Below are 21892 nucleotides of genomic sequence, written 5' to 3'. Positions count from 1 at the left end.
TCTGCCTGGGCTTCCACTTCTGTCCTTAATATTCCCTCTGCCTGGACACTTACTAGATCAGTCTGCACCGTGGACTGTTAACTTGAAGGTTCCCATCATCCAGCCTTCCCCGATCATCCATTCTCGAGGTCCCTGCCTCTCCCAAGCTGGGCTCTGAGAGGCCCTGCCTCCTCTCTGGGCCCCCAGAGTTAGTTTCCTGAGGCTGCTACAGCAAAAAACCTTAAACCGGGAGGCTTGAAGCCACTGAAGTCTCTTCCTGGGCATGTATCCAGAAAAGATGAAAACTCTGATTTGAAAAGATACATACTCCGCAGTGTTCACAGCAGCACTGTTTACGATAGCCAAGATGTGGAAGCAGCCCACGTGCCCAGTAACAGATGACTGGATTAAGAAGATGTGGTGCAATTATACAGTGGAGTATTACTCAGCCATAGAAAAGAATTAAATAAAGCCATTTGCAGCAACATGGATGAACCTAGAGATTATTACACTAAATGAAGTAAACCAGACAAAGATATCACATGACATCTCTTATATATGGAATCTAAAAAAATGGTACAAATGAATTTGTAAAGTAGAAACAGGCCCATAGACATAGAAAACAAACTTTTGGTTACCAAAGGAGTAGGCAGGGAGGGATAAATTAGGGGTTTGGGATTAACAGATACACACTACTTTATATAAAATAAACAACAAGGACCTACTCCTGATTCATAGCACAGGAAACTGTATTCAGTGTCTTGTAATAACCTACAGTGGAAAAGAATCTGAGAATGGATGTGTGTGTGTGTGTGTGTGTGTGTGTGTGTATATTTATTTGTATAACTGAATCACTTTGCTATACATCTGAAACTAATACAGTAAGTAACTAAGTAAGTTACTGTACTAACTAGTACAGTAAGTCAGCTGTATTTCAATAAAAGCTGTCTGCTTTGGGGAAGAAATGAGTTTAATAATGATGTAAGAATTCAGTAATAGTGGGACTTCCCTCACAGTCCAGTGGTTAAGTCTCTATGCTTTCAGTGCATGGGGCACGGGTTTGATCCCTGATCAGGGAAAATCCCACATGCTGCGTAGTGCAGTTAAAAAAAAAAAAAAAAACCAAAGGATTAAATACTACCAGAGGTTCCCCAGTGGCTCCTCAGTAAAGAATCTGCCTGCATTGCAGGAGCCATAGGAGACTCGGGTTCGATCCCTGGGTCGGGAAGATCCCCTAGAGGAGGGTATGGCAACCCACTCCGGTATTCTTGCCTGGAGAATCCCATGGGTGGAGGAGCCTGGAGGGTTACACTCCGTGTTATTGTAAAGAGTCTGTCACGACTGAAGCGACTGAGCATGCAGAGCACACATGCAAACAGAGATTCAAAACAAAAACAGGAAAAAACAAAAACCAGAAGTCTACTTCGTCATGGTTCTGGAGACAGGAAGTCCGTGGATCCAGATGTGGGCAGGGTTGGATCCTTCTCGGAGCTCCGAGGGGAAATCCATCCCAGGCCTCTCCCCCAGCTCTGGGGGCTGCTGGTAAGCCTTTGAGGCCCCTTGTCTGCAGCTGCGCCCCCCGATGTCTGCCTCCACCTTCACCTGGCCTCCTTCCTGCCTTCCGTGTTCTCTTCCTGTAAGGACACCAGTCACTGGATTTAGGGTCTCCCCAAATCCAAGATGACCTCATCTCAAGAGCCTTAACTAATTACAACCGCAAAAACTGTTTTCAGACAAGTCTCCATCCTGAAGTTCCATATGGGCCTACAGCCCGAGTTGAGGGGCTGAGCGGATTCACCCCAGGCTGGTCCTGCGCCTTGGTGCTGCCTCACACATGCCCCTGGTGAGCAGGCACATGACTTTACATTTAGGCCGCTGATTGCAGAAACGCCAGCTGTGGTTTTCCACCCATCATGTCTCTCTTGTCAGCAGCCCCGGGGACAGCACGCATCTCTTGTCACCTGTGCCTCACTGACTTCCGGCCTCTCCAAGCCCAGGCCCAGAGAAGACCCTTCTTTGCAGGCCACCCCATCCTGTAGCCTGGGGGCTTCTGCTGGAAGAGTCCTAGGCTCCCTGGCTTTGCCTGGGCCTGCCCAGCCAAGGGTGATCCCAGAGGACGCAGGGTGTGGGGCGATTCTGGGCTTCCCAGTTCCAGATACAGCTGTCGATGGTCCCTTCCTGGGGACGAGAGCTGGTCCCCTAGGCGCTCACGGAGGCTGGGCACGCAGGGCCCCAGCTGTCAGGCTGGCTGGCCCACCAGCCAGACACAGGCCAGCTGCTTGCCTGTGACAGGGGGCTGTGGGCCAGATTGCGGCCCCAGATTGCTGTGTGGAAGCCCTAGCATCCAGCGTGACCAGAGGTGGAGGATGGGGCTTTGAGAGGTGCTTGAGGTGACGTGAGGTCATAGGGAGGCATCCTGAGTCCATAGGGCGGATGTTCTCTTAAGAGGGGGAGAGAGGGAGACTTGCCCCTGAGCACACCCCGAGGAAAGGCCACGCGAGGACCCTGGGCCACAGCGGCCGCCTGCAGACGGCGCTCACCGGAGGCCGTGCTGGCAGCCTCCTCCCAGACTCCAGCCTCCACAACTGTGAGAAATAAAAGCCGCCCATTCTGTGGGATTTGGTTATGGTGGCCTGAGCTAATACAGAGGGTTATTTTGATCCTTGGTTTTTTTTTTTTTTTTTTTGCCTCACCACATGGCACGTGGGATCTTACTTTCCCAACGAGGACTCGAACCCTCACCCTCTGTGTTGAAAGTGCGGAGTCTTAACCACTGGACTTCCAGGGAAGTCCCCGGAGGGTTATTTTGGAAGGAAGGGGTCAGGAAAAGCTTTTTGAGGATGTCGTGTTTGAGCTGAAACCCAAAGAATGAGAAGGAACTCCGTGGAAGGTTCCAGAAAAGGGGGCGATGGGTGCAAGGGCCCAGAGGCGGGAGGCATGGGAGGGCCTTCTGGGCCACCAGGAAGTTGCAGTTCGCCAGGGCAGGAGTCTGGATCGTACCCGAGGCCCCGTTCCCTTTTCAGGCGGCCTCCGAGCTAGCCTGTCCTTCCCCCAGGGCCTCAGTTTCCCTACTTGTCAAGTGGAGGGGAGCCCTCTCCCTCTGAGGGCTGCTTCAGGGTCCCGCCCAGAGTGGGCGCCTGGCTGGCGGGCCGGGGGAGAGGCCCCCAGGCGCCAGCTGTGCTGCACTCAGACCTCGAGGGACCCTTCCTCCTCCCCAGCCCCAGCGTCTGGGCTCAACAACCGCCACCGCCGAAGGAAACAAAACGAGCTCACAGCGGACCCTCTGATTCCGCCAGGGTTGGGGATTTGGCAGCGGCAGCCGAGGCTGATTAAAGGCATTCCGAGGCACACTCGGTGTTTGTGTATCTGGTTCTGTATTTACACTTTGGGAACGAGCGAGGAGGCAGCTGGGGAGTGTCTCCACCGGCCAGGGGCCGGGGGCTGGAGTGACTCAGCCTGGAATCCGAGCTCGGCCACATGCCTGTGACGCTTTCATTCATTCCCTGATTCATTCATTATTCCTTCCTGTGCTCAGCAGACGTGTCATGAGAAACTCCAGTGTACCAGGCACACTTCGGGGGGGTCAGCCTGGCCTTGCCCCACTGTGGAGCCCTCCCTTGGAGTGGGGGCCCATGCTGGGGTGGGGCTGGGGTAGCAACAAAGTTAACAACAGTGAGTTTTTATTATTTTTGGCTGCATTGTGCCTTGTGGGATCTTAGGTCCCCAACTAGGGATTTTTTTTTTTTTTAATATATTTATTTGGCTGCACTTGTTCTTAGATCCTTGACCAGGGTTCGAACCTGAGCCCCCTGCCGTGGGAGCAGGGAGTCTTAGCCATTGAACCACCAGGAAAGTCCCCTTAACTGGTGACTGAAACAGGGGCCTCGGCAGAGAAAGTGTGGAGTCCTAACCATCGGAGTGTCAGGGCATTCCCAATGACAGTGAATTAAAAATGAACTAAAAACTGAAGTGGAAGAGAGCAACCTGTAAAATTCCTAGAAGGAAGCAGTACAAGTACAAGCACAGAATTGGACCCTGTCAGCGTTGAAAACTTCTGTGCGTCGAAAGACTGTCAAGAGAATGAAAAGACAGAGAAAGAAAGTATTTGCAACCGTAGAGCTGTGCATGTGTGTTAGGTCGCTTCCGTTGTGTTCCGGCTCTTTGCGACCCTATGCACTGTGGCCCACCAGGCTCTGATAAGAGGTTAAGATTCCAGATGTTAAGCTGCATTATAGCACAGGGAGCTCAGCTGGGTCCTCTGATGACCTAGAGGGGTGGGATGGTGGGGTTGGGAGGGAGGCTTAAGGGGATATAGGTATACATATAGCTGATTAACCAAGGGCTTCCCTGGTGGCTCAGACATTAAAGTCTGCCTGCAAAGCAAGAGACCCGGGTTCGATCCCTGGGTCAGGAGAAGAGAAATGACAACCCACTCCAGTGTTCTTGCCTGGGAAATCCCATGCAGAGGAGCCTGGCAGGCTGCAGTCCATGGGGTCACAAAGAGTTGGACACGACTGAGCAACTAATACTTATAGCTGATTGACATTGTTGTACAGCAGAAATGAACACAATATTGTAAAGCAGTTATACTTCAATTAAAAAAAAAAAAAAAGACCTAGAATATATATTCAATAAGGAAAAAAAACATGCAACTCGGTGTTTAAAAAGGGCGAAGGACTTGGCATTTCTCCAAAGATACACAAATGGCCGGTAAGCACATGATAAGATGCTCAGCGTCAATAGTCAGGGAAATGAAAATCAGAGCCAGAATGAGGTACCACCTCCCACTCGTCAGGATGGCTGCTGTCAAAACAGCAGAAATAAACCAGTGTTGGTGAGGACGTGGGGGAATGGGAACCCTTGTGCACCGCTGGTAGGAACGTACAATGGTGTGGTAGCTGTGGAAGACAGTCTGGTAGTCCCTCGATAAGATAAATATGGAATTACCATATGACCCAGCAGTTCTCCCTGTAGGTGTGTTCCTGAGGGGTTTGAAAGCAGGGACTCAGGCAGGTGCTTGTACACGCATGTCCACAGCAGCATAGTCACAGTCGCCAGGAGGTGGGGCGACACCCGGCCATCAGCAGACGAACGGATAAACGCAGCGTGGCCCATCCATGCGGCGGAATGTTGATTCAGACATAAAAGGAGTGAAGCTCTGACACAGCGCGGATGAACTCTGAAAACATGCCAGGAGAAAGAAGCCAGACACAGACAAATAGTGTGTGGTCCCCTTTGTGCGTGTTAAAGTCACTTCAGTCGTGTCTGACTCTGCAGCCCTTACGGACTGAAGCCCGCCAGGCTCCTCTGTCCATGGGATTTCCCGGGCAAGAATACTGGAGTGGGTTGCCATTTCCTTCTCCAGGGGATCTTCCCGACCCAGGGATCGAACCCACATCTCTCATGTCTCTTGCGTCGGTGGGCTGGTTTTTTACCAGCAGTGCCGCCTGGGAAGCCCAATCCCCTTTGTATGAAATGTCAGGAATAGGCAAATGCAGACAAGTAGGAAGCAAGTTGGTGGTTGTGGGGCTGTGAGGGGGCTGAGGGGCGACTGTTAATGGGCACTGGGTCTCTTTTGGGGTGATGAGAATGCCCTTGACCTAGCTAAAGGTGATGATCAGACAGTACTCTGGTTGTACTAGATGACACTGATTTGTGCACCTTAAAATGGTTCATATTCTGTTGCGTGACTTTGATAAAGAAGAAAGGAAAAAGTTTAAAAAGAGAAAAAAGCGCCCTCAGGCCTTCCTGGTTGGGCGCCTGTGCCAGCGCAGCAGTCTGCCTGAGCCCCAGGTGTTTGTTCCCAGGGTGGGCAGCAGAGGTGTGGGGAGAGACAGGTCGTCCGGCGGCTGTGGTGAATGCAGCCTGGGAGGGCCTGCCTCCCCTCCTCAAACTCTCGTCTGGTGCTGGAGCAGCTGAGACCGGGCAGCCTCTTGGGGCCGGTTCCTTGGAAAGAATCTGCAGGGACACAGCCAGACAAAAGTGGGGCACAGGCACCCGTGGGGAACGCTGGCTGTGGAAAACGCAGCTGCAGCTCCACGAGATTCAGAGTCAGATCCTTTCAGGGGCTCTCGGGGCCTCCCTCCAAAGGCCCCTCTGGCTGCTGGAACGCTTGGAGAACCTGGCAAAGCCCGGGTCCCTCCCTTCCTGGGGACAGCCTCCAAAAGTGGCCCCTCCAAAGGCCCCTCCGGCTGCTGGAACGCTTGGAGAACCTGGCAAAGCCCAGGTTCCTCCCTTCCTGGGGACAGCCTCCAAAGTGGCCCCTTCAATGGCCCCTCTGACGTCAGCCACCTCCTGAGGACTCCTCCTTGGGGAGCCCAGTGGGCGGGGCTTCAGGCCAGGGTGTGAGAATCCCCTGGGGTCCTGCTCAGCACTCAGGTCCCCAAAGGGTGGTGCCCTCTCGATGGATTTGCTCTCCACCTCCCTCTCATGAGTGGTTCTTTGCCCGTGTGCCCGGGAAGCTGTCTCTTCATCCTTGGGCCTCAGTTTCCCCAGAGACAGGGTGCTGTGTCCCACGTGGGCACGGGAGGCACACGGTCCCGCCTGGGGTTCCGAGCACACTGAGTCATCGTTCTTGCACGCACAGGTTCTCCCAGCGTCCAGTCTCTCAGTACCCACAGGGATGCCATGCCGCACTGTTGTGCCAGGGTCCTCGCAGGGCTGACAGTCTGATGGCAAGAGTTAGACCTTGAGTGGCTTTGGAGAGTGAGCCGTGGAGGTGACCCCACAGAGGAAAGGTGCACCGTGTTGGGCCGGCCCAGCGGGAAGAACCTCTTGGAGGAAGGAGTGCCAGTGCAGAGGCCCTGAGGCAGCCCCCTTGGTGGGCGAAGTGCGGTGACTCGTGGGGAGCAAGGGGCCAGATAGTGCAGGCCTTTGTGGCGAGAGGGGGAAGCAGGTCTGCTCAGAGCTCGAGGCTCCTCCCGGACCCTCTACTGTGGCCCCCACGCCTGCCCTGGCTTCGCAGGACAGAGCTCAGCCTTCAGCGTGACCACTCCCCTTAATCTCATTAGGAGGCTGGCCAGTTGCCATGGTGGTTGTGATGGGCCCGAGCAGGGCTGGCTCCTTCCAGACAGCGAGGCCTGGGAGGAGCTGACAGATGGGAATTCATTGCATCCTGTGGGGTCTCAAAGGATTGGGACTGCCCTGGGGAGGTGATTGCATCTGCCATGCCTCTCAGGGCCACTGGCCTGTGATCGTGCCCAGTAAGGGTGAGGACACAGAAATGGGATACACGCCTTGCAGGGCAGCTCTGTCCCCGTGGGGTCCCTCCAGCAAGGGGGTTGGGGAAAGCTGGAGAAGTCGCCGTTTCCCCACCGTTCTGTAGGGGCAGTGGGAATGGGTGTTGGGGGTCGGTCCTGACTCAGGCTGGGTCAGGGACCAGAGGGGCTTTCCTGCCTAAAAACAAGGGCCCCAGGGCTGAGGCAGGACTTGAGGTGGCCTTTTAAAGAATCTGCTTACTTTCTGGCCGTGTTGGGCCTGGGTTGCAGCGCACGGAACGTTTTGTCGCAGTGCGTGGGGCCTTTGGCTGTGCTGTGCGGACTCAGTAGCTTGCGGCACGTGGGCTTGGTTTCCCCGAGGCACTTGGCACCTTAGTTCCCCCGACCAGGGATCAAACCCTCAGCCCAGCGCTGCATGCGTGTGTGCGGGCTAAGTCCTTCAGTCAGATCCGATTCTCTGTGACCCTGTGGCCTGTAGCCCGCAGGCTCCTCTGTCCATGGGATTCTCCAGGCAAGAGTACAAGAGTGGGTTGCCATTTCCCCCTCCAGGGAGGATCTTCCCGACCCAGAGATCAAACCCACGTCTCTTATGTCTCCTGCATTGGCAGAGGGGTTCTTTACCACTAGCACCACCAGGGAAGTCCCCCTGAGGAGGCTTTTTACAGTGAGACTCGTGCCGCATCCCCGCCTCCATAGAGCCGACGTGGTCGAGTTGATTCTCTGACTCGAAGCTTCCAGACGAGGTGGTGTGCTCTGATCTGTGATGTGATGTGGCCTTTGTGATGCTCTGTGGTCCCAGCCGCCCACTGGTCCACAAGGTTATCCAGGAGTCAGGTTCCAGGAGTGGAGTCTCTGCCCTACTTGGCCACTTCTGAGCCGGGTGACCCTAGGCCGTTCCTTTGCCTGCTTAGCCTCAGTTTTCCCATCTGGAAAGTGGAGTATGCTGGGAACCCTCTCAAAGGTCCTGTCTTCGATTGAGTTGTGTCCCCTCAAAAGATATGTCCACATGCTCACCCGTAGCCTGGGAACGTGGCCTTACTTGGCAAGAGCACTTTTGCAGATGTAATTAAGGGTCCCAAGATGAGACGATTCTGAAATAGGATGGGCTCCAAATCTAATGACAGGTATTATTCTGAGAGAAAGGAGAGGGGGTGTGAGACACAGCCACAGAGGGGAAGGCTGTGTGGAGACGGAGGCAGAGGTCGGAACCACGAGCCAAGGATGCCCGGAGCCCCCTCAGGCCGAGAGAGGCCGGGGGTGGATCCTCCGTCTGTGGTTCTGGAAGGAATCAACTCTGCCCGCACCTTGATCTTGGACTTCACCTCTGGACTTGTGAGGGAGTGAATTCCTGTTGTTCTAAGCCACCCACTTGATGGGAATTTGTTACAGTCAGCCCAGGATACTTAAGACAGGGCATTTGTGATGCTTAAATGCACTGATACAGAGAAGGGCTCTGTGCCCCATGGTGGCGGGGGGCTCTGGGGTGCCATCTGCGGCACATGGGGTGGGGAGATGCTGAGCAGAGGAGAGGCTGAGGTCAGCGCTGTGCTTCTGGTTGTCTGGTGTGGCCCCACCGGCCCCGTCTCAGACCCTAGGGTGTGGCCCCACGGGCTTGGCTGATTGGTTCACACCTGAGAGCAGGAAGGTTTGAGAGGCATGAACTGGACTGTTCTGGAAAGATCTGGGGCTGCAGAGTGCTGGTGGGAGGCCAGGCCAGATATATGACAGCACGCCTGGGGCCCCGTGTGGCCACATGCAGGGTCAGCACCAGACACACTGTGCCTGGCAGACCGTGCATCCCGGGTGCCCACCTCCTGGAGGGGCAGGAAGGGGACGGTAGGCAGGGTCTCGGGTCAGGCATTTGTTTGTTTTGTTTCAATACTGAATTTGTTTATTTGGCTGCACTGAGTCTTAGTGGCGGCACACAAGATCTTTTCTTTTTAGTATTTATGTATTCTTGGTCCCACCGGGTCTTCACTGCTGTGAGCAGCCTTTCTCTAGCTGCAGCGAATGGGGGCTGCTCTCCATTGCAGCGCACACACTTCCCACTGCTTTGCTTCACTAGTCGCAGCACACAGGTTCAGCAGGTGTGCGTGGGCTAAGTTGCTCCACATGTGCGATCTTCCCAGGCCGGGGATCGAACCCGTGTCTCCTGCACTGGCAGGCGGGCTCCAGATGGGGATCTTTAGTTGCGGCATGCGGGATCTTCTTTCCCATCACTTCATGGGAAATAGATGGGGAAGCAGTGGAAACAGTGTCAGACTTTATTTTGGGGGGCTCCAAAATCGCTGCAGATGGTGACTGCAGCCATGAAATTAAAAGACACTTACTCCTTGGATGGAAAGTTATGACCAACCTAGACAGCATATTTAAAAGCAGAGACATTACTTTGCCAACAAAGTTTCGTCTAGTCAAGGCTATGGTTTTTCCTGTGGTCATGTATGGATGTGAGAGTTGGACTGTGAGGAAAGCTGAGTGGCGCAGAATTGATGCTTTTGAACTGTGGTGTTGGAGAAGACTCTTGAGAGTCCCTTGGACTGCAAGGATATCCAACCAGTCCATTCTGAAGGAGATCAGCCCTGGGATTTCTTTGGAAGGAATGACGCTAAAGCTGAAACTCCAGTACTTTGGCCACCTCATGCGAAGAGTTGATTCATTGGAAAAGACTCTGATGCTGGGAGGGATTGGGGGCAGGAGGAGAAGGGGACGACAGAGGATGAGATGGCTGGATGGCATCACCGACTCGATGGACGTGAGTCTGAGTGAACTCCGGGAGTTGGTGATGGACAGGGAGGCCTGGCGTGCTGCGGTTCATGGGGTTGCAAAGAGTCGGGCACGACTGAGCGACTGAACTGAACTGAACTGAACTGTGGGATCTAGTTCCCTGATCAGGGACCGCACCCACCCCCTTGCCTTGGATGCAAAGAGTCTCAGCCACTGCAGCAGTAGGGAAGTCGAGGGCCAGGCACTTTGGATCATGCAGATGTGGCTAGACAAACCGAGGGGCATATGGGGAGAGTCTGGGTCAGTGGTGCTCTTACTGTTGTGATTCTCTTCCTTTTAACTCAGTGGAGGAAGAGGGTAGCTTTAGAGGAAGCTGGGTGGGCGATTCGGGAACTCCCTCTACCATCTTCGCAGTTTTTCTGTGAACCTAAACCTTTGATAATGAAAATGGAGGTTAAGAGCAACAACAGTGAGAATTCCCTTGCACTCCAGTGGTTAGAACTCTGTGCTTCGAATGCAGGGTTAGAGAGGCAGTCTCTCGTTGGGGAACTAAGATCCGACATGCCTTATAACAATAGCAATAACAACAAAGCCATAGGCCAATGTGAAGGTGACTTGGGGGGCCTGCTCCTTGAGTGGGGTGTCAGGGAGGCCCCTCCAGGGTGGATGTGGAGGTGGAGCTGTCACAGGCGGCTCCCTCGGGTAGGGGGAGCACAAACTCAGGGTGCTTTGGGATTGGATGTCTGGAGGGAGTGAGGAATGGGGAGACCAGAGGGCAGGGAGGCACCTGTGAAAGTGAGTGACAGGGCACCTGCCCACCCTCCGCATCTGGAGTGGGGTCTGCTCTCACAGTGGGGGAGCCTGGTCTTGGACCCCAGGCTGTCGGACCCTTGGGCCAGAAGCTAAGGGGGAGCCAGAGAGGCGCAGCTCCTCTGTGCCAGCAGGTCTTGTCCAGGCGTCACCACCCTGCCGTGCTGCCTTCCGCCAAAACCCACAGGAACGGGGCAAGGGGAGGGGCAGGCACAAGCCTCAGGGCAGCAGGGGTTGTGTCAGTGTCCTGAAAGGTTCTTGCGTGGCCTCCAAGTGGGGCTGTCACCTGGCTCGTGGAAGTCTGCTCCCGAGCGTGGGAGCCGTGATGTTCGTTCACTCGTTCACTCGGTTACTCACCCCGAGTTCTTGTGCTCCTTTGTTCCACCAGCAGGTGCTGCTGAGGGTTAGACCCTGGCTTGGATGCTGGGTTTATGGAGAGGTTGGGGGTAGGGCAGGAAGTGCCTTCAAGAACCTCTCTCTGGGCAGAGGGATGCAGGAGGAGGGACTGTGGTTTGACGGGGGAGGAGGCCTGAGCTCTGTGTCCAGCAGTTGGTCAGACCCTGCCCAGTGGCATCACTCTCTTGTCCTCCTTGGGCACCCTTGGAGGCACCAGGCCCATGGGTGGAGCCCAGGCTGGCACCTCCCCACCCCAGCGTCTGCTTACTCCTGGGGTTTCCTGGCCAGGCATGGGACAGCAATCAGCCCCTGCGAAAGTTCAGGGCCCCTTAAGACCACCTTCACTTCTGACACCAGCTACAGAGACTGAGGGTTCCTAATACTATACTGGGACTTCCCTGGTGGCTCAGATGGTAAAAAGCCTGCCTGCAATGTGGGAGACCTGGGTTCCATCCCTGGGTCAGGCAGATCTCCTGCAGAAGGAAATGGCAACCCAGTCCAGTGTTCTTGCCTGGAGAATTCCACAGACAGAAGAGTCTGGAGGGCTGCAGGCCATGGAGTCACAGAGTCAGACACGACTGAGCGACTGAAAAAAAAAACAACACTACACTCAGCTCAATGGTTCACTGGAAGGACTCAGAAGTCACTGAAGACCTTCCTACTCATGGTCATGGTCTGTTTCTTAGGAGTTCTATCTATTCGTTTGTTTTTATTTACAGCTGCACTGGGTCTGTTGCTTTGCGTGGGCTTTCTCTAGTTGTAGAAGGCGGGGGCCCTTTCTAGTTGCCGTGCCTGGCTTTCTGTTGGGGTGGCTTCTCTTATCGCAGATCATGAGCTCTGGAGCACAGCACACGGGCTTACTTGCCCTGTGCCGTGTGGGATCTTCCTGGACCAGGGATCCAACCCATGTCCTCTGCATTGGCAGGTGGATTCTGTAACTACTGGACCGCCAGGGACACCCTCGGTCATGGTCTGCTACAGTGAGAGGATGCAGGTCACAGTTGGAATGGGGCAGTGGCCAGCAGACTTCCGAACACAGCTGGAGGACTCCCTTCCCCGTGGAGTCACGCGGACAGCGCTTGCTTCTCCCAGCACCAGTGTGTGGTGGCACGCCCGGGGCTGGCAGCCATGGGTCTCCCCGAGCCTTGGGGTCCAGGGTTTTTCCTGGGGTTCACCATTCAGACGCAGCCCCAGCAGAGGAAGAGCTGAGAACCTCGGTGGCCTGAGCCCCCCACCCTTGCCCACACTGTTAGCAGAGATACCCAGTGTGGCCTGGGGCCCTAGGCAAACAAGCACACTTTTCTGTGGCAGGACCTTCACTTCCCAGGAGCTGGGAGCAAAGGTCAAACAGCCCTGGGCCAGGTTAACTCTTTAAAGTGAAAGTGTTGGTCTTTCCAACTCTTTGTGACCCAGTGGACTATAGCCCACTAGGCTTCTCTGTCCATGGGATTCTCCAGGCAAGAATACTGGAGGGGATTGCCATTTCCTTTCCCAGGGGCTCTTCCCAACTCAGGTCCGACCCAGGGATCAAACCCAGGTCTCCTGCACTGCAGGCAGATTCTTTACCAGCTGAGCCGCCTGGGAAGGCCTGCCTGTGGTGCTCCACGTACAACCAAGAATGAGTACGGGGGTTCTCCAGAGGCAGGGAGGGGCCCACACTGGGTCCACTCCGGAGGCCGTACCGCAAAGCCTGACATTCCCGCAACAAAGTGGGTGGGGTTCGGGGGCCCCTGTGGAAAGGAGAGGCTTCAGCCAAGATGGCTTGGAGGGCCAGTATTATTGCAGACACACAGCCGTGAGCGGTGCGTTCCCCTTCTGGGCTCCCTCAGCCCGGAAGGTGTGATGTGAGCACTTCCAGTATCACACGCCTGGTGTTTACGCGCACACACACACTCAGTCTGGACAGCCCACTCTATGGGAGGAGAAACTGAGGCCCAGGAGGGGGCTGCAGCCTCCAGGGCCAGGTGGTACTTGAGCGGTGGGGATAAATGTGGGTTCCTGCCCTGTGGCTCAGACACAAGAAGGGCCTGGGGGGCGGGTCTCAGGTCCAAGGACACCCGAGCCCACCCTGCTTGGCCTCGCCTGACCCCTCCTGACCAGGGGCTGGCCTGTTTCATCCTGCGTGCCCCCGGGCCCTGGGGAGGAGGGACCCAGGGTGTTCATGGCAAGCATCTCCAGCTTTTGGAGTCAGGGTCTGGGTCCAGCAAATGCCTGAGAGCCACCCGTGGAGGAATGGAGCGGGGTTAGGCTCCCTCCCGGCCCTGCCGCCCTTCACAGGAAACAGCTGTTTACCTGGGTGAGGTGCTCGGCCGGGCCAGCGGCCAGTTCCTGAGCTTCACTTCCACCTCCGGTGTCCAAGGCCCCCCAGGAAGCTGGGGCTGGCGTGGGAGAGTGGGGCGGCGTGGGCGGCCAGCGCGCGGCGCGCTGCCAGGAGCTGTTTGTGAGGGAACGTGAGCTGCTCTTGTTGTGTACACAATGTCGACCCTAGCAACCATCCCAGCCGGCCGGGGCGGACGCCCACCCCTCCCCTGGTGCCCAGCGGCCGCCCCTCTGTCACGGTACTGCATCCCAGGGCAGATTGATGGGCCTCGGGGACCTGCCCGAAGGCCACCGGTGGTGTCAGCCGGGTCAGGAGCATCTGCTATTCCTGGCGAAGTGGAATGGATGCTCTGGCGAGGGAAGGCCAGGTCCCAGCCCTGCTCGGAGGCAGCTGTGACCGGTCAGGGAGCCCCGGGCTCTTGATTCTGAGTCCTGGCCCAGGGGACAAATCCACATGTGAGTGAATGGCAGAGGACTGTGCAGGGACGTGGCCAGCCCGGATGAAGGCTCTCCAGTGGGTGAGACTGGCGGGACAGGCAGAGGGGGCCTGGGGGCTTGGGCCAGTCTCCTTAGAACTCAGGCAGGATCTGGCAGGCCAGCTCATGCTGTACTTTGAAAAGCCAGCGCTGCACTTCAGAGCCGGCCCCTCTGATTCAGACCAGTGGAAAGACAATTTCTCCCGTGTCCGGGCGTAAATTCGCAGCCTCTGGCCCGCGCCCCAGGAACACAGCCTTTGGCGTGATAAGAAATGGCTCCCCCGGGTGGGTGAGGGGCCTCCTGCTCAGGCTTCCAGGCTCCAGGTCCACTTGATACTCTTGCTTATTCACCAGTTGTTCGAAGCAGCCGGTGAGGCTCCCTCAAGTTCACGGAGGCAGCACCCTCCCGGATGGGGAGGCTAGTTTCCCTGCCTGGGGTGGGCCACCTGGGGCATCTTGGGTCTCTGATTCTGCTGGTTCATGGCTCCTTTGAGAATCTGAGTCACGGGAGTCCCACATCCTCTGCGCCTGGTGTCTCGCGTGGGGCCCTTTGGGAATGGCGCTCTGCAGGGTGTGCTCCGGAGGTGTGTTCCCCTTCCCCCACTATAGCTGTCAGCTTCTCTGTTGCAGCTCCAGCTCCAGAAGTCCCAGTACCTGCAGCTGGGCCCAAGCCGTGGCCAGTACTACGGGGGGTCCCTGCCTAATGTGAACCAGATTGGGAGCAGCACCGTGGATCTGCCCTTCCAGGTGAGCCCCCCTCCCTCCCCCACGCCACCTCCCCCCTGGGGTGTGCTCCAGGCCGGGCCCCACCCTGTCCACTGCACGAGAGTGCCTGTATACCAGCCTGTGAACGTCGGGGATTCCCAGGCAATTGCTGCCCCCTGTCCCCCTGCCACACATTCCCCCCGCCCCCGCCGCCCACTCCTTCCCCTAGGATGGCCTGGCCAGGCCTCGCCTGGATCCCCCCGCCCGTCCCCTGTCAGCAGACCCGCAGTAAGGCCAAGGTCTGGTGGTGAGCATTTCGGCAGCCGCTACACCTGTTGGCCGGCTGTGCAGCAGCGGGAACCGCTCAGGGCCTCTGGGGCTTGGCTCCGTCCCGCTTCACTAATCCGCACGCCCAGCAGTTCTCAGAAGGACGCCCCGCGGCCTGACCCCACTTGTCTGCAAACGTTTCTTGGCAGAGACGCACACAGCGCGGCTCCCGCAGGCCGCGTAGCTGCCGCACACATCCTTATCGTAAATAAGAGATAAGGCCCACCGCCCGCCTCTTCCCCCGGGCCCCGTCCCTCGACCCTGATCTGCAGTGGAAGTGGGGGCATGGTGGGCCCAGGAGCCAGGCCGAGAGCTGCCTGCCCCCGCCCCCCCAGCATGGTGTCTGGGCTTTGCAGCGACAAGTCCACTGAGCAGCCACACACCTGTCCCATGGCTGGGACAGAGCCCCAGAAACAGCCACGTCCGGGTGTGTGCTGACAGGCCAGGCGGAGCTGGGTCGGCCCCGCAGGGAGCTCAGTCCCGTTCGTTCCCCAGCTGTGCTCCTCCCACACCACTGTGGGGATGTGACGGGGCCCCGGATCCCACGGGCTGGCTCAGGGTCCGGCTGGCTCAGCTCTGAGTCCCCAGGGCCTCCTCCGACGGCCTCCACGTCAGAGCACATGCACCAGGCGGTCTTGCTCATCTTGGCCAGGGCCCCTCCTTGGTGGGTTTTCTCCCCTCCTCCCTGCTCGCCCCTTCCTCTGTTTTCCCCATCCCTTCCTTCCTCAAGGTTTGTGTCTCTCTGGGCACCCCAAGCTTGGCCCAGTCTGGGGCTACCATAGGGCCCCCGAGAGGGGTTTCCTGCTGGGGGACCAGGCGAGGCAGGAGTGTCTCAAAGTCTCGGTTCTTTGCATTTTCAGCCCAGCGGATTTCTGGGGGAGGCTCTGGCAGCGGCTCCTGTCTCTCTGGTAAATGAGCCCCTGGGCTGAGGTCTCGGCATCCCTGGCACGTGCGCGGGCGCTAGGTACTCCTGTGCGGCCGCCCTTGTGGCCCCGTGGGAGGTGTCCCCTCTGCCAGTGGAAGCAGATCCGCCCTGCACCCCCTGGTCTGGGGAAGTGCGTGTGGGCGCGTCCAGAGACCCCTGCCCTGGGGATCCGAGCATGCGCGCCGACGCTGCATGGGTTCGTTCCTGTGACACACGCACACACGTGTGCTCAGGTCCTAGACTTGGCCTGGCGAGTGGGGCTGTGGCTGGTCTGAGCTGCTCTCTGCCTCTGGCTCTGCTTCAGCTGCCTCAGTTTCCCCTCTGGGCTTCCAGACATCTCTGGGAGGAGATGAACGGCCTGTGCCCTCTGATACCCATGCCTGGATGGTGAGGTCGCTGCCGTCTCCCGGGCCTGCAGCCTTTTGGAAGCAGAAACACATAAAGACCCAAGCTGGCAGGGTCCAAGAAAGACAGGTCCCCGGGCGCCAGGGAGAGCAGTCAGCCCCGAGTGCTAGCTGAGGTGTTTGGACAGGTGGGGCAGAGCAATGAGGCCGCCAGGAGCAGTCTTCCCAAGGAAATTGCTTTTTGCCTGGCTGCGCAGAGAAGAGAGAAGGGCCCAAGGGCCCGATGGCTGGGTAGGGGCCGGTAGCTGCATCCAGAGCTAGGCTACGGCTGCCAGTCTTGCCCCCATCAGATGGTGTGGGGGCCCCGTGGCGCCAAGGCAGGCAGAGAGCAGGCTCCTGGGGACCTCCGGGGCGGGAGCAGGGCCTGACCGGGGGCCTCATGCCAGCCCCAGGTTCTGGAAGGGAGCCCCGTCCGGCCAAGCTGTGGGCCAGGGCTCCGGAAAGTAGCGCCTGCACTTGGCTCCCGGTGGAGCTGGGACAAGGCCGTGGGGGAGGGTGCGCGGGGGTCGAGCCTCAATCAAGACCAGCCCCAGGCTCGCCGAGGAGCCTCCGGGGAGCCAGAACTTGGCCAGGTGGGCCCCTGACGTCCTGGGCTGGAAGCCCTGGGGCTGTCTCTTGGCAGGCCCCTCCAGGGATGACGTAGGTGGGGAGAGGAGGTCGGCCAGGCCCGGAGAGAGAGGGCGGAGGCCCGTCTGCACCTGGCGAGGCTGGAGGGGGGCCCTCTGCACCCTGGCACCCCAGCCGGCACCGGGCCCCGAGCTTGCGCCGCTCTGCCTGGCCCGTGCATGCCGGCCGCACTGCACGCCTGCCGCCCCGGAGCCTGGGACCCCCGGCTCGCCGCTGCCCCCCCCCCAACAGTGCTCGGAGGCTGGGGGCAGGGGCCCCAGAGGAAAGGAGGCCCATCTGGAATAGCCGAGGGTGTCTCCAGAGCTGGGCGGTGGGGGCTGTTGGGGGGACCTTGAGGTCAGATTCTGGGGGGTCAAATCTCGGATCACAGCAGATAACCGTGGTGTGGGTTCCTCTCTTTTCTTGTTCCATCTCTTCCTCTCCTCCCTCCCCGCATCGGTCCCCTCCCCACCCCCAGACACCCTTCCAGTCCTCAGGCCTGGACACCAGCCGAACTACCCGGCACCATGGGCTAGTGGACAGAGTGTACCGGGAGCGTGGCCGGCTGGGCTCCCCGCATCGCCGACCCCTGTCAGTGGACAAACACGGAAGGCAGATATCCTTTTCCCAGAGGATGTGGGCAGCGGGGGTGGGGGGTGGGGGTTGAGGCGGGGACCGCTTTCAGCTGACAGAGCGGCCTGCTACCCACACCATGATAGAATCAGAGCTGCTCCAGTCTTCCAGGGCTACTGGGCAGCACCAGGAAGGGCGTACAATCACATGGCAACCCCAGAAGACTTCCTGGAGGAGGCAGTGCAAGCTGAGGAAACTTTAGCCAGGCGGGGGATTAGGGGACAGGAAACAGTGATACGGAAGAGACCCCTGGAGCACACAGCCTGAGATGAGTTGGGAGGGTGCACTCAGATGCCTGCCTGGGCAGGGGGGCCCAGGAAAGCTGTGAGCCAGGCATCCACACATCAGGGCCATGGTGGTGAACCCTCCGGGGGCCACACGGAGGGCAGCCCAGCCGAGGCAGGGGGGTTGAGGGGGATCTGAGCCTGAGCCAGACCCAGACAGATCAGAGGGAGGCTATCGGAAGACACAAAATTTGCCTTTGCACCTTGGCCAAGAAGAGAAGACTGTCAAGAATCCCCCCATCCAACCCCCCACCGACTTGGCTGCCCCTTGGTGCTTCGCCAGCCAGCCTCCCCCGCCCCCAGCGTCCGAGTGGCTGCTCCTGGGAAGCCCAGCTCTCGAGCACAGAGAAGGCTGTTCTTTCCTGCCTCTTGTTTCCACGGGCTGGGGGAGCCTGAGCAGATGGGCCCCAGACCTAGCGCTCGGGGCCCCGGGAGCCACCCCGTCAGCCCAGAATTAAGAGTCAAGGCCGGGGTCAGCTGAACTAGACTCCCTGCAGCCCCCCCGCCCCCACGGGCCCCTGTTTCACGGCTGAGGCCTCTCTTGGAAGGGGCGCAGCCCGCACGTGCGCTTGCAGGGGGTGAGTGCTGAGTGCTAGGTGGACGGGGCTGCACCCTGGGGGCTGCTCGCAGCCAGGCAGGAAAGGCCCCCCGCCCCGAGGCCCCAGCTGTTCGCAGCCTCCCAGCAGCCTGGCTCCTTGGGCTGGCCCATTCAGGGTTCCCGGGGCTCAGGGAGGGCTTGAGCCAGCAGCACCATCCCCTTAACTCACATGCACGTGGACAGCTGCCCATATGGCACCGTGTACCTCTCGCCACCTGCGGACACCAGCTGGAGAAGGTCAGTGACCCAGAACCAACCCCCAGTCCTCTCATTGGAAGCAAAGCAATACTTCCATCATGGTTGTACTTGGAAAACCAAGATGTAGTCCCTTAAAAATGGCAAAACTTAGAAGCATCCAGAAGTTGCTAGAAATCAGCTCTATCCCTGTAACAATGAGGTCACAGTTTTGGGGTCTTCCAGGGATTTTTTTTTTTTCCTTTCTCTGATTTATGACTTTCTTTTTCTTTTCTTCTTAACCAAAGTTGGGATTGTATGGAATATCCAGTGTCGTCACTTTCTTTATTTCATTTAATGTGCCATTATGATTGTTTCCCACATTCCCAAAAAGCCATAGAAAATGTGATTGGAAAGTATTATATATTACTAGAAAATTAGGGAAATACATAAATACATGCAGAAGATTAAAAAAACCCATAATGTCATCATCTAGGGAGATACAGCAACGACAATGTAGCTAATACAAATGTTTACAATAACACAGTTGATAGTTGGACACGAGTGTTAATGTACCTGGTGCTTCCCAGGCGGCTCTAGTGATAACCTGCCTGCCAGTGCAGGGGACGTAGGAGACGCAGGTTTGATCCCTGGGTCAGGAAGATCCCCCGGAGGAGGGCATGGCATCACACTCTGCTATTGCTTGGAGAATCCCCACGGACGGGGGAGCCTGGCCGGATACAGTCCATGGGGTCGCATGGAGTCAGACAGGACTGAAGCTGCTTAGCACATAGCCATGTGCACACACATGAATATACTTTAATGACACAGGCGTGTATTCTTAAAAATGGTTAAAAAGGCAAACTTTATTTTAGTACTTACACACAGAAAAATACACGTAGGTGATTTCAGGAAACAAAGATCAAAAGTAAGCAAGCTGTTAAAAAAAACCCACAAAATATATGTAATTGAGTAACACAGTTAAATGCCCACCAAGCACGTAGTCATTGCCTAGGTCCTATTTCAACCGTCACATACGTTAACACATTACTGACCAGGGGATTTCTACAGACGAATGCCTGTGGCGTTGATAGTGTCTCCAGTCAGTAAGGCGTCAACTGATGTAAGACACTCAGAGCTCCATAGAGTCGGGGCTGTTACTCTCCCCGTCTTTAGGCACAGAGGTCAGAACACTTGCTCAGGGACACACAGCTGGTGCAGGGGGGTCAGGATCCCCCAGCGCCTCACTGCTCACCCAGCCCCAGGGTCAGAGACAGCCCCGCCCTTTGTCATCTGCTCTTGCCCCTGAACCAGGTTTCCTCCGCCTCACTCTCAGCATCTGGACATTCCTGTTGGGCGCACATGGCTCTTACTCTCACCCCCACGTTGGCTGTGCAGCTGGTCCTGCCCTCTGTGTGTCTGCCCAGCTTCCCAAGGCTGCCTCTGGTTTCTTAGGCAGCCTCCCTCCAGGCCTCTGCAGCTCAGGGAATACTATGTCATTGGGGCAGAGACTGGAGCCCCTCCTGGGTGCTGGGCAGCATTGGGTTGGTTGGAGCAAGACCTTCCTTGGCTTATTTGTCACTGGTAGGGGACTCCGTGATGGCTGCTGTGGGACTGGCAGGCCCGCTCTCTTCAGGGTTTCGGCAGGAAGGCACCACCCTTTGCCTAAAGCTGAGACGCCCATCCGAGGGGCAGGGACGGGCAGGGGCTTTGTTGTTCTTCAGGGTTTTGCTCAGGTCTCAGCTCACAAAAATGTCCCACAGCTGTCACCCTCTTCTGTCGTGTGGGTCCCAGATGGAGTGGAGCCAAGATTACCCCTTTGTCCCCTCTGGGGCTGAGGCTCACTGTCTCTCTCCTCTCCCCAGGACCAATTCTGACTCCGCCCTGCACCAGAGCACGATGACACCCACCCAGCCAGAGCCCTTTACCGGGGGGTCCCAGGACGCGCACCAGAAAAGAGGTATCGGCAGAGCCCACGGGCACTTTTCCTAGGGTCAGGCAGGTCCAGTAGGTGGCCACTGTGCCCTCATGGTCACAGACCTAAGAAGGAAGACTCAGCCAATGCCTGAACATGAGGAGTTCAGAGAAACTTTCAGAGATGGCACTGCTTCAGCTGGATTTTGAGGGATGCGTAGGGGTTTTCTGGGCAGAGAAAACAGTCCCTGTGAACTCACACTGGCTTCTGTTGATGGACTCAGGGTAAGACCTCACAGTCTAGGGGTCCTTGCAGATTCTTTCAAATGTTGGGAGCCGCAAGCCGAAGCAGAAGGGGCTTTTATCAGCTCATGACCAACAGTTGGGGCTAGTTGTTCATCTTCAGCTACCATTCAATCCCTGGCTTCACACTGGATCGTTTCCTGGCTCTGATGCTCAGAACCCGCTTGGTCCCTAAGGTCCATCCTGAAACAGTGAGTGGAAGAGAGGCCAGTTGTTGCCTAACTCTTGTCCAGAGCCTCCTTTACAGCTGGGTCGTGCACACACCTTTGTAGCTGGGGCAGATCTGTACCCAGGCCCTGGTCCCTCCTTGGAGCCAGGCGTGGAGGCAGTGTCCTTGGGACCTTCCAGGGAGGTACACAGCATCTTAAAAACTGGGGCAGCGACACCCAGAGAGGGCAGTGTGATGCTGTGAGGCCAGCCCTCAAAACCCACGTGGGCCTGACCTGCTCCAGGACCCTGAAACCAGAGAATGAATCATGTACGCCGATGTCCAAATGCTTCCCACTCTTTTGGTAGCATTTCACTGTGCGAGTATGTGAACACACTGGGGAGATTGTGCTGATAGGAGGAGGATGGGCACCAGAGCTTCACCCCTCGGCTGGCAGGCACCCTGCTTATGTGAGCTTTCCAGCTCATTGGGCACCAGCAGCGAGATCGCGGAAGGGAATGTCTCCATAATAAAGCGAGGATTCCAGACTCCTGGGGGGATGAGAGTGCACCTGTCGCGGCCCTCCTGGTCCTGATGCTGGAGGGAACTTAGAGAGCACGGTCTACCCTGAGGGAGGTCCCCGCAGAAGCTTGGGCTTTTGGCGTGGACAAGTGGACTTTGCCCTCCCAGGGACTCTTTGTGACCCCTGGCAACTCCTAGTCCTGTTGGCCTTGGGGTCAGGGGCGGGAAACATAACACCTCTCCTGTTCGTCTAGGAGGGGCCCAGGCAGTAACAGAGTCTAGGATTAGCCTGGTTGTCTTCCCATGCCCTCGTCTAGGTTTTGAGAAGGAGGAATTAACCCGTCTGGCTAGGTTCCTAATTCCGCTATTCCAGGTGAAAAGCAACCTTCAACAGGCATAAAGAAATTGGATCTCATAAAGTGTTTACT

General features: G+C 57.1%; 1 protein-coding gene across 24 annotated transcripts in view; it reads left to right on the top strand.

Annotated features, from left to right (window-relative positions):
• CRTC1 (CREB regulated transcription coactivator 1) overlaps positions 1-21892 on the top strand; it is an 80579-nt gene that overhangs the window by 37228 nt on the left and 21459 nt on the right. For 12 of the 24 annotated variants that reach the window (XM_086408306.1, XM_086408305.1, XM_086408294.1 and 9 more), the window contains exons 2-6: positions 14552-14668; positions 15814-15861; positions 17367-17504; positions 18579-18640; positions 20443-20537. In XM_086408306.1, the coding sequence (XP_086264432.1) occupies positions 14552-14668; positions 15814-15861; positions 17367-17504; positions 18579-18640; positions 20443-20537 (460 nt within the window). The remainder of the gene's footprint in view (positions 1-14551; positions 14669-15813; positions 15862-17366; positions 17505-18578; positions 18641-20442; positions 20538-21892) is intronic. The other 12 variants (XM_086408307.1, XM_086408304.1, XM_086408293.1 and 9 more) reach the window with 2 other exon arrangements.

The sequence above is a fragment of the Bos grunniens genome, chromosome 7 (genome assembly GCF_055505025.1).
Source record: "Bos grunniens cultivar Pamir isolate PY7600 chromosome 7, Bosgru_T2T1.0, whole genome shotgun sequence".
Classification (NCBI taxonomy): domain Eukaryota; kingdom Metazoa; phylum Chordata; class Mammalia; order Artiodactyla; family Bovidae; genus Bos; species Bos grunniens.
Note: the sequence above shows the minus strand (reverse complement) of the source record. Positions and strands in the feature narration are given on the sequence as shown.